Genomic DNA, 16591 nt, shown 5'->3' with positions numbered 1-16591 from the left:
AATTATGGCCTACAAATTGTCGAAAAAGCCGCCACACACGGCTCTGCTGTATTTTAGTTCTTCGATATTGTTTAGTACCAATCATAGGTTAGGTTAGGTCAAAGTGGCAGCCCGATTTATTTGGAGGCTCACTTAGACTATTCAGTCCATTGTGATACCACATTAACTAAAAGTAACTATTCCATATGGGCACTTCTAGTTTTAACCGCTGAAACTACTCGATTAGTTTCTTCTGTTGAACCAACCACAAACATTAGCATTAAACTGCTTAACCCACTACACGCCAAGACAATTTAAAATAAAACAAAAAAAAAACAAATTTAAATTCATTTATATATTTACGAAAAAGATATAATCAAAAAGCACAAAACATAAAAAAACGAAAAGAAAAGAAACGTTGCCTACGAACAATCTGGTTGGTTCAACAAAGAAAAATAATCAAGAAGGTTCAGCGGTTAAAACTAGAAGTGCCCATATGTAATAGGTACTTTTAGTTAATGTGGTATCACAATGGACTGAATAGTCTAAGTGAGCCTAAATCTTAATCGGGCTGCCACTTTAACCTAACCTTAACCTAACCTAACGTTGCCTAATTTAATTTATAAACAAAGTTCTGCGAAATTAAATGTTGCCAATTTTCGGTACTCAAGCGAGTACAATGGCAGGAAATGGGTTAAGTTAACGTTTTCCAGGTCCGCCAGTAATCTAAAGCTCTATGTTCCTAAAATTCGATTACGCTGGGGAAATTTCTTAAAAAATGTTGAAAATAAAGTAAAACAAAATAAGAGTTTTTATAATAAATATAAGCTAATTTTAGTATAAACTGCCTTTTTTTTCTGTGTATACTATAAGATTCCTTTAAAATCATGTTAATGACAACATAAATTTCCACATTCAGACCCGACTACAAGTAAAAGTTATGCTTTGGTTCAAGTCAAAAAGTTTTTTAACCGTTTTTTAGCATAGCAATGTCAACAAGTTTAAAGAAGATTTCATTAATTTTGAATAATTGTTATTATTTTATGTCGAATCACTTAACAATGAAGACAAAACGACTTCATTGAAAAGTTTATCGACTTTTGGACAAGGAAAAAACTTTATATCAGAGAAATGCGTCTGCTATGCTAAGCAAAATTCGTTTTTTTCAGGATATGAAATCTTTGGCCTCACGACAATGTGTTTTTCAGTGTACAGTAATGAGCAATGGTACGAGAAACAAAAGATTTATTTACATTTAAGTACTTGGGGACCAAAATATAGCTGCTTTCCGCTAGTGAGCCAGCGTTCTTTATTTTTTCATTCATACTAATAAAGAACATCTCAGGAAGTAGTTAGACTGACATGCAGTGGTGTCATATTAGGTTCATGTCACAAACATTTGAATAGAGGTTTCGATGCGCCGTGTTCAATGGCGTTTGTGGCTGAGTGTGCTAAGGCGTTCCGTTATGGTGCCAACAAACCCAGGTTCAACCCCCGGTGGATGCGAAGAAGTTTTTCAATTTGTAAAAATTAGATAATAAGAAATTAAAATTGTAAAAAAATACTGATAAAAATAAAAAAAGTGAAATTAGTAAAATATTCCACCGTTTTTTTAATCTCCTTTGCCTGATTATTTTGACTTACTCGTCGTACGTTCCGATTTCTTTTAATGAACCAAGAAAAAAAATGTGCCCATAATGCCAAAATGATAAACAAAACACATATCCACACATACATAAAATGCTGCTCTCAAGGCGAAAACACATGCTTTATTTCAAATGTCTATTCTCTTGGTTCCGAATGTCTATTCTCTTTACTCCGAATACTAATATTCAAATTAAATAATACTTAGACTTAAGCATATCAAATTTTTGGCCTTATCATAAAACAGTTTTCCGAAACAACATACAAGCGGTTTCACAGAAATTGCTCTCTTTTCATTCTCTCGCTGTGTTATGTTGATATCTTTCGTCAACCCTCTCGGTTTCCATCTCTATTTCTTTCTCTATACTCTCTCTCTCTCTCTCTCTGTCGCTCTCTGAATAAAATATCACAACATATATATGTTTGCACTTAAATATATTGTGTTTAAAAATTGTGCCCGAAACACATTTTGTTTATATCGGAACATATGAAAAACATATTTTTCGAACAGTGTATTTGCACACCAATATATGTGGAATGAAAATAAAATTCCAAAAAATCTCACGAAATCCTTCAGCTCGGCTTGGTGGTTGGGATGACGATATTCAATGTTCAAGTGAAATTGGGATATACAGATAGACCTCCCTGATTATGTAATTTAACAGAATGTGCGACAATTTTATTTTATCAGAATTACCATTAGATGTGTATTATTACAGCAATTAGCTTTTACCAAGTAAGCTGAAACAGAAAAAAAGTGAAAAAGTGGCAGTCGATCTAATCACATCTACTTACATAACTTTATTTGCACATACACTGAAAAAATATTGATCTAATATGAAAGATCAAGCAATCTAAATTTTGGGACACGCAATTAACTCAATATTAAGAACAATTTTTTTGGAATAATGAAATTCTAACTTAACGAAAATGTATACTCTTTGCTTCAACAATGTTAGGCTAAGGATATTCGAAATTTTACTCCCTTCGTTAAAGTCATATGTCTTTGAATTAAAGAAATTATCTGGTAATATACGAAGCTAAAAAGTCTTCAAATGTAGGAGATGTGTTTTACTTGAAACATAGCATAATTTGTACTTGAATTCGAGTCTAAATTTGGAAATTTAAGTTGTCGTTCACAATTTTTTAAATTACTCTAATAGGACATGAAGAAATAAACTCGGATTAAAAGAGAATTGCGTCTTAATGGTATCCATACATCAATTATCCGCTTCTTTAGCTCGGAATCAATCCCAAAGTCATTAGTATAAAGACAAAATCTTTGGAACTGGACATGTTTTTGTTTTCAATGCGACATATATTTGTATATGAACTGCTTTGTTAAGATATCACTAACAGCTCTTTTCCCTTAGTTTAATTTTATAATTTTTAATATACACCATTTTAGAAAATGTTAACTCCAAAGTTTTGCTGAACATTTTTCTTCGCTTTTTAGTGATATCCCAAGAGGGTAGCTTCTCTCTTATCAATGAGTGCTACCCGATTCTACGTTAAGCTCATTGCCAAGCAACCGCCTTCTTATAGCCGAGTCCGAAGGGCATTTCACATTGCGGTGAAACCACTTAGAGAAGCTTTGATACACAATGAAATATTAGAAGCATTACTGATAGGGAAAACCACCGCCCTTTATATTCAAGGCGGGCATGCTAACCATTGCACAACGATAGCTCCCATTGAGCCACTTTATCGACTTTTGTACAATGAAATAAACTTTATATCAGAGAAATGCGTCTTCTATGCTAAGCACAACGCGCATTCGAACTTTAACGTCAAGAAATTATGATGTTCAAACTCAGCTACTGGAAGATAATTAAAGGTTTTAGCCGCTATCTACATAAGTCGAGGTTTACCTGTATCTTCCTTTCGATATATGAAGTGTACCTTGAATTAAAGCTGTGGCATTTTAAAAGTACGAATGCATGTATATATGCGGGACATTCGTTTATACGATCAATTCGAAATCAAGTGATTTTGAAATTTAATTAAACCAAGTTTGGCAAAATGTCAATGGAAGTGATTTTTCGATATAAACATAAAGCTAAATTACCAGTACCGATTGCTTAATTTCAGCAAAAGTAATTTAAGAACTTTTAATTTTCCAAAATAGCTATATGTATATGTTAGTTATAGTTGTGTCTCTTTACTTTACTAGTAGGGGAACTTAAAACTAATAAAAATTCTAGATGCTAAATGTTGATAAAAAAAAGTTATTTCTGAATTTTGGCACATATAAATCAAACATCTACAACTTTTAATCGGAAAATATTGTTTAGATTTTTAAACATGTGCTATCTGCGATATACGTATTTAAGATACACCGAAAGAATTCTCTTCGTAAAAAGAACGAAAAATTTCATTAAGTTTGTCATTGTGTTAAAAACAAAGAAACTTTTCATTAAAAGTACGAAATATTTCCTACTTACTTACGAAAAATGTTCGTACTTTTTATGAACTAACTTCATTCTTTTTATAAAAAGATTCCGTACTTTTTAAGAAAAATGTTCGTACTTTTTTTGAATAATGTTCGTGCTTTTAGAAAACAAAAAATATAGTCCAAATTGCATTCGATTGTAGTAACTTGAAAAATTTCATCACTACACTAATAGAAAAAATTACGTTCCATAGTCGTGAACGGACGGTGAAAAATGAAACGGAAACGTTCACACAAAATCAAAACGGAATGTTCACTTTTGTCCACGGGCGTTCACGATTTCATGAACGGCATTCGTTTTTCTTGGGCCATGAAAAGTCTTAAAATAATCGTTAGATTTTATTATGGCAACTCTCTCGGTGGTACAATGTGCTAAGGCGACTGTTAACGCGTATGGTGCAGAAAACACAGGTTCGAGTCACGCTAGCGGAAATCTTTTTTTTAATTTTGTTTATAAATTCGTAACCATAACGTTTTCAGATCATGAACGCTGGTTGTTGTTTTGACAACGCATGCTGTCATTTTATCGTTGTCAGATTGACACCGCCTGTTTTCAGTTTGACACCACATGTGTTTTGATTCACTTTCATGAACGAATCGTTTTGAAATGAGCACCCCGTGCATGATTTTTTCTATGAGTGTACACCCTCAAAAAAAATCGCTTCTCTAACATATGTTCCAAACATATTTTGCAGGAAGCACATATATTACTGGATACCGCCGAAACATTAATATGTTTGTTTTATGTGAGCATATTATATGTTTGGAAGCATTTTGAGTCCAAAAATAGTATATGCTTGGAAGAATTCCCCAAAGAAGATTGTGTTCATTCCCTCACATATTTTTAACTTCCACGAAATTTTTGAGTTCTTCGCATCTTTTTCTGTAATACAAATACGCTGTTTTTTTTTCAAATGTCTGTTTTCTTGGTTCCGAATGTCTATTCTCTTTATTCCGAATACTCAATCTACTATTCAAATTAAATAATATTTAGACTTAAGCATACCAAATTTTTGGCCATATTATAAAACAGTTTTCCGAAACAACATACAAGCGGTTTCACAGAAATTGCTCTCATTTCATTCTCTCGCTGTGTTATGTTGATATCTTTTTATTCAAACCTCCCGGTTTCCATCTCTATTTCTTTCTCTATACTAACTCTCTCTCTCTCTGTCGCTCTCTGAATAAAGTATCACAACATATATATGTTTACTCGAAATTTGTAAATTTATATATGTTTACATTCACGCATATTATTTTTATGAAACATTCATGCCCCAAACATAATATATTCGAACATATTAACATATGTGTCCCAAACATTTTGTGTTAGTTTAGGAACATTACATGTTTGCACTTAAATATATTGTGTTTAAAAATTGTGCCCGAACACACATTTTGTTTATATCGGAACATATGAAAAACATATTTTTCTAACAGTGTACTTTATATTTTAAGTTTTTGAATAATTTATAGTTTTATTGCTTCTCTTTTATTAATAGCATGCTATCACCCAAATGAGAAGTAGCATACACTGACAAAAGCATGCCCGGTTCCAAAGATTTTCTCTTTATTTTAACAATTTTGTTATTGATTCCGAGCCAAAGAAGTGGAGTGGACAATTCTCTTATAAATTTGGGTTTTGTGTACTTGACAAATTTTAATTTTTCGTTTAGCTTTTTTCTACATATGCTATCACAGCTCTTTAAAAACAAGTTAACGACAATTTTATTTTCCAAATTCAGACACGACTTCCAGTAGAAATTATGCTGTGTTTCAAGTAAAAAACGTCTTTAAAATAAAGTGTTGAAAACATGTCCTATTTTTGAACGATTGTTTTGCTTTGTAGTCAAGATGCAAAAAGACAACAAATTTAAAAACAATTTCATTAATTTTAAAGAATTTTTCAGAATTATTAAAGTCATGTTGACCTTAGTCCAAAAATTTTTTCTTTCATGTTATGATACCCATTTTTAAGTAAAATCACTTAACTATAAGGACAATACGAATTCATTGAAAAGTTGATCGATTTTTGGACAAGGAAAAAGCTTTATATCAGAGAAATGCGTCTTCTATGCTAAGCAAAATTGGCATTCGTATTTTAAGGACATGAAATCTTTGACACGACAATATTTTTCTTCGGTGTAGACATGCATAAAAAAAAATAAAATAAAGGAATACACTAAACCACATTATCGAAGACAATTTTATGTTGCGAACGGAAATTTTACAACTTCAATGAAAATTCTTCGTTATTTTAAAGAAAATGCTTCGTACATTTTATGAATAAATTTTAACGCAGAATATTTTGTAATATATTCATAAAAACTTCTTCACAAAAATCACGAAATTTGAAGAAAGTTTCGTTAAAAGTACGAACTTTTTACGAAGAAAAGTTAATGTAGACTACACCCTCAAAAAAAAAATCGCTTCTGTAACATATACTCCCAAACACATTTTGCTTCAAGCATATACATTTTTGGGTATTGCCCAAACATTTATATAGTTGATTTCATCCAATATATAATATGTTTGAAAGCATATTGGTCTCAACAATATAATATGTTTGGGTAGTCTAAGTTCAAAACATTATGTATTTTTCCATCCAAATTCAATAATGTTGTCTTCCAAAAAACTATATGTTATCATAAGCGTAGGAAGGCCTCTGGGGAGGGGGCTTAGACCCACCCCCCCCCCCAGGAAAAATTTAGCACCCCCCAGAATTTGAAAACCTATTTACGATTTTACATTTTTATAAAAATTAAACAAGTATATACAACCGCACAAAGTTCCGCTAAAGACTTTCATGCACAATCGAATTACTTGGGTTGTGGTAGCAGTTGCCGATGGCAATGTTTGAAGTCTGATATTTATGAAATACAGCTGTGATTGAACTTATGGTTTAGTTGAATAACTAACAGCCTGTTTCTGTATGTCGAACGAGTTCAATCGATCGACTGAAATGCATAGAAACAGCTGTTTTTTGGTTATAAATTCAGCTGTTTGTTTCCATTTAGTCGATCGACAGAGCTCATTCGACATACAGAAACAGGCTGTAAAGCTCCTTTATTACATTGTTTAGTCTGGTTTAGTCATCTTAATTAAAAAATAGTAATTGGTATTGAAACTATTCTTTCATAAATTAATATCTTAATAATGCTGAAAAAAGCGTCGCCAAAAAAGAAGTGAAAATGTTCTTTTTGGGTCCGGAAGTGGTGCAAAATTGGCGGGGAAGCTATGAATGTAATAGGAACTCGTCATAGAACGAATGTCCACCGTTTTAACAGCCGTTGCAATAAATTTGCATCACTTCTTACGGTGTGATCCGAATTCAGAGTTTTTAATGTGAATTAAAAAATTGTGTGATATTTTCCCAAATAAATAATTTTTATTTATTCGTTTTTTATTTGATTTTTGGTCGACCTTTTGTTAGAATTATATAAATATTTATAAAGACCTCGAGCTTCAAGAAACATTAATTTATAATAATTTTTATATTTCTTATGATTTAAAAAAAAAATTATCGATTTTTCTATAATGGATTTAGCATTTTTGTGGCAAAATTTGAATAATTTTTACCATTTTATTTATTCTTACTCTTTTTTTTAACTATTTGAAAAAAACAAAACAAAAATTACGTATTAAAATATGAAAAAATTGAAGTAAAAAACTTCCTGTGTAGTTAATATAATTAACTTCTTTGTGAGGACATTTTTGGAAGTGCTTTGAAAGTTGTGCATTTAAAACAAATCCCAATTTTTTTGCTGGGAAAAGTGTGGAAATACTTTTAGTTGCTTTATTATATATTATTTTGATGTCTATTTTTTATTCTTTTTTATGAAATAAAACAATAATTTAACCTATAAGTTCAGTCTATAAATTTGTAGCTAGGGGGGCTATAGCCCCCCCTAGGAAAATTGTCTAGCTACGATAATGTATGTTATTATGTGAACATATAGTATGTTTGGAAACATTTTGAACCCAAAAATATTTCATGCTTAGAAGAATTTTCTCCCAACGAAGATTGTGGTCAAAAATTTTTTTGCTGCTTAAATTATTGTCTGCTTAATTAGTTGTATATTCCCTCACATTTTTCTCACTTCCACGATTTTTTTATTTCTTAGCACCTTTTTCTGTAGTAGAAACATTGTAGAAGTAATTATTCAATTTTATAATTTTTTTTTAAATTTTACGTTTTGCAGGACGGGGATTCGAACACACAGTTTGTAATCCAGCACTCTATCCACTGGTCTACGTTGCTGTTATGGTCATCAAGAGATAATTATCGTTATAAGTTATATTTATATAGCATAGCTTGCGGCGCCCACGAGTCGAAGCAAACATAACATTGTTTAACAACATAACATCGTTAAACATACATTTGTTGGCGACGTGGAGCTGTGGTTGGTACGTCCGCCTTGCATGTCAAGGGTCCTGGGTTCGATCCCTGCTTCGACCGACACCAATTTTTTTATTGCAAAAATAAAAATTTTTTAACAAAAAAAGGTTTTTGTATACAAGTTTGAAATTTTACAAAAGAAGAACATGAAGTCGAGTGTATATATAAATATTTTTCCATCGAATCCTAAAGTTAACGATAACCATTCAAAAGCACAATATATTTAAATTCTAAACAATAATTTTACAACCAACACATAAATTTATTTAGGTGTGAACAATTGTTTGCTTTCTTTAATAATTTATTTTAAAGAAAATAAACTTATTCAATTGTTGCTTTGGATCATTCCCCACCAAGTTATAATACAATTTCTCAAAAAAGTTATAATGTTATGCTGGTTTTACCGATTCGAGTTTTGCCGCTAAAATGTGAAATAATTGTAGTGGCAACCGGGTATGCTTTTTTTCAGTGACCTTTCATTAGTTTTTATCAAGACCCTTTAATTACCTTTGTTTCAATATTTTGACTTACTCGTCCTAAAGGGTGATACGGTCAAAATTTGGTCAAGGGAAAACGCGTGTAAATCAGTGAAATCGTTTATTTAAAAAATCAAACTAAATTTCTTTTTCAAGTTCAATTAGTATAAAATTCAGGAAAATATTCAGTTAGGCTTTCGCTTTTCCAAATCCGAATTGCCGGGCCTCACGCTTGACACCTGCCATCAGATTTTGTACAGCCACCTTGTCCACTTTCTTCCCCGCAGAAAGTCAGTGTGCCTTGAACTGCTGCTCGTCCTTAGCAGTTTTTTGGTCCTCTTTAGGTTCCGTTTGACAATAGCCCAGTATTTCTCAATTGGGCGGAGCTCTGGCGTGTTGGGAGGGTTCTTGTCCTTGGGAACCACCTGCACGTTGTTGGCGGCGTACCACTCCATGACCTTTTTACCGTAATGGCAAGATGCCAAATCCGGCCAAAACAGTACGGAACAACCGTGTTTCTTCAGGAAAGGCAGCAGACGTTTATTCAAACACTCTTTCACGTAAATTTCTTGGTTGACAGTCCCGGAAGCTATGAAAATGCTGCTTTTCAAGCCACAGGTACAGATGACTTGCGAAACCAGATATTTCTTTGCGAACTTTGACAGTTTTATGTGCTTGAAAATATCTGCTACCTTTCCCCTTCCTTTTGCCGTATAAAACTCCTGTCCCGGAAGCTGCTTGTAGTCGGCTTTGACGTAGGTTTCGTCGTCCATTACCACGCAGTCAAACTTCGTCAGCATCATCGTGTACAGCCTCCGGGATCGCGCTTTGGCCGTCGTATTTTGTTTATCATCGCGATTTGAAGTCACTACCTTCTTGTAAGTCGATAGTCCGGCTCGTTTTTGGCTCGATGCGCGGTTGTATACAATACACCCAGCTTATTTGCGGCATCTCGGAGAGAGAGGTTAGGGTTTCGCTTAAAACTACCGGCAACTCTCTTTGTCGTCTCAGCGGCTTCCGGTTTTCGATTTCCCCCCGATCCAGACTTCCTGGCTGTCGACAAACGTTCCCCAAACACTTTAATTACATTTGTAACGGTTGATGTGGCAACTTTTAGCGATTTTGCCAGCTTTGCGTGCGAGTAGCTCGGATTTTCGCGATGCGCGAGCAAAATTTTGATACGCTGCTCTTCTTGCGTGGACGGCATTTCGACAACTGAAGAGTAAATTCCAAAATCAAAATAGGAACGACATTCTACACACACACACCTTCAAAATGAGGGGTGTTCAGGTTTTTTAAATGCAAAATTGCAAGAAATACGTCAAGTTTATACTGACCAAATTTTGACCGTATCACCCTTTACGTTCCGATTTGTTTTGACGAAACAAAAAAAAATTGTGCCCGTAATGCGAAAATGATAAACAAAACTCATGCTCCTTTTTTAAATGTCTTTACTCTTGGTTCCGAATGAATTTTCTATCCGAATACTCATTTTAATATTTTTACTTAAGTACACCCTAAAAAATCGCTTCTCTAACATATGTTCCAAACATATTTTGCAGGAAGCACATATATTATTGGATACTGCCGAAACATTAATATGTTTGTTTTATGTGAGCATATTATATATTTGGAAGCATTTTGAGTCCAAAAAAAATATATGCTTGGAAGAATTCCCCAAAGAAAATTGTGCGCATTCCCTCACATAATTTTCACTTCCACGAAATTTTTGAGTTCTTCGCATCTTTTTCTGTAATACAAATATGCTGCTTTTTCAAATGTCTATTCAAATGGTTCCGAATGTCTATTCTCTTTATTCCGAATACTCATTCCAATATTCAAATTAAATAATATTTAGACTTAAGCATATTAAATTTTAGGCCTTACCATGAAACAGTTTTCCGAAACAACATACAAGCGGTTTCACAGAAATTGCTCTCATTGTGTTATTTTGATATCTTTTTATTCAACCCTCCCGGTTTCCATCTCTATTTATTTCTCTATACCAACTCTCTCTCTCTGTCGCTCTCTGAATAAAGTATCACAACATATATATGTTTACTCGAACTTTGTAAATTTATATATGTTTTCATTCACACATATTATTTTTATGAAACATTCATGCCACACACAATATATTCTAACATATGTGTCCCAGACATTTTTGTGTTAGTTTAGGAACATTACATGTTTGCACTTAAAAATATTGTGTTTAAAAATTGTGCCCGAAACACATTTTATTTATATCGGAACATGTGAAAAACATATTTGTCTAACAGTGCATATACAATTTTTGGCCAAGTCTTATATCACAACATATAAAGGGTGATTTGTTAAGAGCTTGATAACTTTTAAAAAAAAAAAAAACGCATAAAATTTGCAAAATCTCATCGGTTCTTTATTTGAAACGTTAGATTGGTCCATGACATTTACTTTTTGAAGATAATTTCATTTAAATGTTGACCGCGGCTGCGTCTTAGGTGGTCCATTCGGAAAGTCCAATTTTGGGCAACTTTTTCGAGCATTTCGGCCGGAATAGCCCGAATTTCTTCGGAAATGTTGTCTTCCAAAGCTGGAATAGTTGCTGGCTTATTTCTGTAGACTTTAGACTTGACGTAGCCCCACAAAAAATAGTCTAAAGGCGTCAAATCGCATGATCTTGGTGGCCAACTTACCGGTCCATTTCTTGAGATGAATTGTTCTCCGAAGTTTTCCCTCAAAATGGCCATAGAATCGCGAGCTGTGTGGCATGTAGCGCCATCTTGTTGAAACCACATGTCAACCAAGTTCAGTTCTTCCATTTTTGGCAACAAAAAGTTTGTTAGCATCGAACGATAGCGATCGCCATTCACCGTAACGTTGCGTCCAACAGCATCTTTGAAAAAATACGGTCCAATGATTCCACCAGCGTACAAACCACACCAAACAGTGCATTTTTCGGGATGCATGGGCAGTTCTTGAACGGCTTCTGGTTGCTCTTCACTCCAAATGCGGCAATTTTGCTTATTTACGTAGCCATTCAACCAGAAATGAGCCTCATCGCTGAACAAAATTTGTCGATAAAAAAGCGGATTTTCTGCCACTGATTTTGGTAATAAAATTCAATGATTTGCAAGCGTTGCTCGTTAGTAAGTCTATTCATGATGAAATGTCAAAGCATACTGAGCATCTTTCTCTTTGACACCATGTCTGAAATCCCACGTGATCTGTCAAATACTAATGCATGAAAATCCTAACCTCAAAAGAATTACCCTTTATATGTATACTCCAAATTTGTAAATTTATACTTGTTTATATTCACACATAGTATGTTTCCAATCTTTAATGAAATTTTCTTTGTGTATATATATTTTAAAGGCGCCAATTGGTTACTTTCTTTATTTTACTTCCAGCATACACTTTATGTCTCTCGTTCTAAACACATATATGTTTTTAGTCTATTTCTAAATTAATATATGTTTGCATCCAAACATTTTATATTTACAAATATTTTATGTCCCAAACATGTTATGCTAGTTTATGAACATTATATGCTTGCACTTAAAAATATTGTGTTTAAAAATTTGAGTTCTAAACATATAATTTTTACACCCAAGCATATGAAAAACAATTTTTTTCGTCCGTGTATTTCGTAGAATTTTCGTATATTCGTAAAAAGTTCTTCGTAAAATTTACGAAAATGAATGAAAATTTCGTTGTTTTAATGAAGAATTCACGAAGAATAGTTAATGAAGAATACTTCGTAAAATTAACGAAGAGAATTTTTTCGGTGTAGATAAGGCTGATAGCAGGCGATTAAAATAAAAATGAGAACGCATTACATGTGCAGCGGTAGCTGATAACACACCAATGTGCTGCTAAAATCTTATTTAAGTGCACTGATGAAAAAGACTGTTTTTCATATGTTTGGCTATAAACATTATATGTTTGGAACACAAATTTTTAAACACAATATTTTTGAGTGCAAGCATATAATGTTCATAAACTAGCATAACATGTTTGGGACATATATGTTAATATGTTAGAACATATTATGTTTGGGACATAAAATGTTTGTAAATATAATATGCTTGGATGCAAACATATATTAATTTAGAAATAGCCTATAAACATATATGTGTTTAGTAGCTTGCAGCGCTATTTAACAGGGAGCGATATTGAATTAAGTTGGTGGTTGTTGCTTGTTATTACAAAATTAACATTTTATTTTTCCGTGGGCAATTGATCAGCTACTTCTTTGATCCTTACAAACTGTGTGGTCCGCTGTTCGAATCCCCGTCCGGCAAAAGGTAAAATTAAAATAAAAAAAATTGAATAAATTCTTCTACAATGTTTGTATTACAGAAAAAGGTGCTAAGAACTAAAAAATGTCGTGGAAGTGAGAAAGATGTGGGGGAATATACAATTAGGCAGAAACAAAATTTTGAGCATTCAGGTCGAAAACCTATGTTGTTAGCACCTATATTACCTGTTTATTTTCATAGTTCATTATGATTGTAAATAAATAAATAAATAAATAAAATTTTGAGCACAATATTGTTTGGGAGAATTTTTTTAAGCATATAATATTTTTGGGTGCAAAATGCTTCCAAACATATTATATGTTCACAAAATAACATATTGTTTTTTGGAAGACAACATTATTGAATTTGGATGCAAAAATACAAAATGTTTGGAACTTAGACTACCCAAACATATATTGTTTAGACCAATATGCATTCAAACATATTATATATTGGAAGAGATCAAACATATAAATGTTTGGGCAATACCCAAAAATGTATATGCTTGAAGCAAAATATGTTTGGGAGTATATGTTACAGAAGCGATTTTTTATGAGGGTGTGGTAACAAATACAATATAGCGTTGTATCAGTATTTGCTTATTTTTAGGTTTTAAGAATATTTAGATTGTAACATTAATATATAAAGTTGAGTAGTTTTTAGAATAAATCAGTGACTTACAACCACTCAATATGTAAGGAATATAATATCTTTACAATATTGTCGAGGAAACCCTGGTAAAAGATAATTATAGATAACGTCTTTTCACCTTGAACATATTAATATCAAAATACGTTCAATGTAAAATAAAACCAAAAAATATAGCTAAGATTGGACAAAAGCCTTTTTGTGCAATCTAACATCTGGTTTCCATCATATTCTTCATTTAAGCCAAGATGCTGGCGTGCGAATGCCCTAATTCTTTTTCAACTCCCGTTTCCAGGCTTTGTCAGGTCCTGAATCACATCCGATATGGTAAAATCATCTAATAATCAAAAATCCCTTCTCCTCAAATCCGAGGTTTTTTCCTTCGGCAGATTTCCTCTCTAGGAGTGGCGAGCTCTCCCAGAAGATTTTTAGTAGTGGCGCCATAAAGTTTTGAACATTTTATCAATGTCCACTATTCCTGTGCCCTCTGGGTTAAATCGCTGCAGGTGGCACCATTTCGTAGGAGAATTATTGAATTTACAATAAAATGTATACAATGATTACTATTTATATCCGGTAGAAAGTGAAAAGGAAGCTCCACTCCTCCTCTACTTGTGCATCAACGAATTTGGGAGAAAACATTTTCCAATTAAAAATCTTGTAGCAATATTCTTCGATTACTTTAATGAATGAGTTCAAGGAAACCAGCAAAAAATCTATCGTGATATGAAAGGCAGAGCACATTCAATAACAATAAAACGATGGTGATGAGAAATGCGTATAATGGCCGGAAATGAAGTAGACCTCAAACCAAAGATCCGCTTCATAACCACCATTTTGGTTTCGGTGTTTCTTGGAAAGAAGGAAGCTGATACGATTCTGTAGCTAAAGTGCTGAAATGTTTCTTTAATTTTAGATTTCGACTTTGTCCACTTACCCAACTGTTGTTGATGGAGGTGGTCTACGGATGTGTGTGCTGGTGCCCCCGAGGCTGCATATTGGGAGTGATGTTTGCTGGACTTCTTTAGTGTGCCGTAGCGTTGGGCTACTATTGGTGGATGGTTCGGTGAATCTCTGTGTTGTTTCTTTTCCCGTCTTTGGAGAGTGCTGCAACTGTTGGATGTATCAGCACCACCAGCGGTTGCATTGGATGTGGTGGTTGCGCTGGTCACGGAGGATGAAGCTGCATTTAAACTTGGCACATTGTGGCTGCTGCCACTTTGGAAACTGTGTTGACTCCCGGAAGCAGTCACTGATGTTATGTGTGGTGGCGGTGGCACCGGATATCCGACGTAGTCGACGACATATTGTGTTAGAGGATCTGAACCCATTCCACCAGCCCCACTAGCACTACCACAGCTACTGAATGCCGACGGTGGCCTTTCAATGTAAATCTGTGCAGAAGAATGCTGCTGCTGTTGCATTGATGATGCAGCAGTCGCTGACATTTTCATGCGCCATAATGTATCCTGATTGCTGCCAATGCTTGCACAAATGTTACTGGAATTCGTGTAATTGTTCTCCGACGAGGGATAATGAAGTGATGACCCTAAAAAGTATAGCAAAAGAAAAAAATTGTTACGCGTATGCTTAAGATACGATGCAATGCGATATGAGTTAACAAAATCTTTTAATTAAGTGCTGTGACAGGCAGTATATACTTATAGCAAACTTTACCATAAAGGAAATTATAAAAATGGATAAGAATTTTTTTGTTTTTATACCCGGAGGAGAGTATAGTTCATTAGAAATATTTCGAGATTTTAAGTATTTTTGAAAAATATTATTTTATTTATTTATTCATTACAATTAAAATTGATAACTTAAATGGCTATGACAACTAAGGTCTTCAGCTCACAAGGTGTATTTATTACATTTATTCTTTCTAATTATAGATAATATTCTTTGTTTTATAGATAATTATACAATGATGTGTCTTTCAAAAATTTTAAGATTTTACTTATGTTGTTAAATATAGGAATTGAAATTAATTCGAGCGGATCGCAATTGTGAAAAATTGTGTGTTCCAATGAGATCAAATTTAGGCCACAAAAGATGTTCCAATAGCAATGAATACGGTATATCGCACTCGCATATCTGGATCTCTCCGAGCTTTATCAAGTGGCCATGAGTCAATCTGGTGTGTCCTAGTCTAATCCTGATCAATTTCATACATTCTGTTCTTGTTATTACCTGTGATGGTTCCTTAAAGAAGTTAAGTATAGAATTTCTATTAATATTTATACGTTTGTACCATTGAAAAGTTTGGTAATATGTGGTGTCTCTCTTAGTAAACATATCTGTAATATCTTTTGATGTATCTTTAATATTGAGATTATATCTATAAAATAGAGGTGATCTTAAAGTGTCTTTAGCGATATAATCTGCAAACTCGTTGCCGATAATACCGCAATGTCCAGGTATCCAGATTATCGAAATTCTAGGATAATAATGTGTTAAGTAGTTCCGGATAGTTCTGGAATAAATATTGTTGTTGTTTATATTCAGTATAGTGTTTATTGCCGATAGAGAATCAGAACAGATAACATATCGTCTTCTCCTGGAAGTTGTAAATTTTATTGCCTCATATATAGCTATCAGCTCAGCTGACAGTATTGAACTATATCCTTGGATTAAGGCCTTTACCATAACTTTATCTTCAGTAGTTACACTGAAACCTACGAGATCTTGTGAAATCAAAGATCCGTCG

At 33.4% G+C, this 16591-nt stretch overlaps 1 protein-coding gene across 1 annotated transcript in view; it reads right to left on the bottom strand.

The window, feature by feature from the left end:
* The window catches only part of fred (friend of echinoid), a 505225-nt gene that overhangs the window by 86370 nt on the left and 402264 nt on the right, over positions 1-16591 (bottom strand). The window contains exon 7 of the mRNA XM_075294791.1: positions 14819-15430. Coding sequence (XP_075150906.1) covers positions 14819-15430 — 612 coding nt within the window. The remainder of the gene's footprint in view (positions 1-14818; positions 15431-16591) is intronic.

Source organism: Haematobia irritans, chromosome 2 (genome assembly GCF_050003625.1).
Source record: "Haematobia irritans isolate KBUSLIRL chromosome 2, ASM5000362v1, whole genome shotgun sequence".
NCBI classification, from domain to species: Eukaryota; Metazoa; Arthropoda; class Insecta; order Diptera; family Muscidae; genus Haematobia; species Haematobia irritans.
This window is presented reverse-complemented; position numbering and strand designations above follow the sequence as displayed.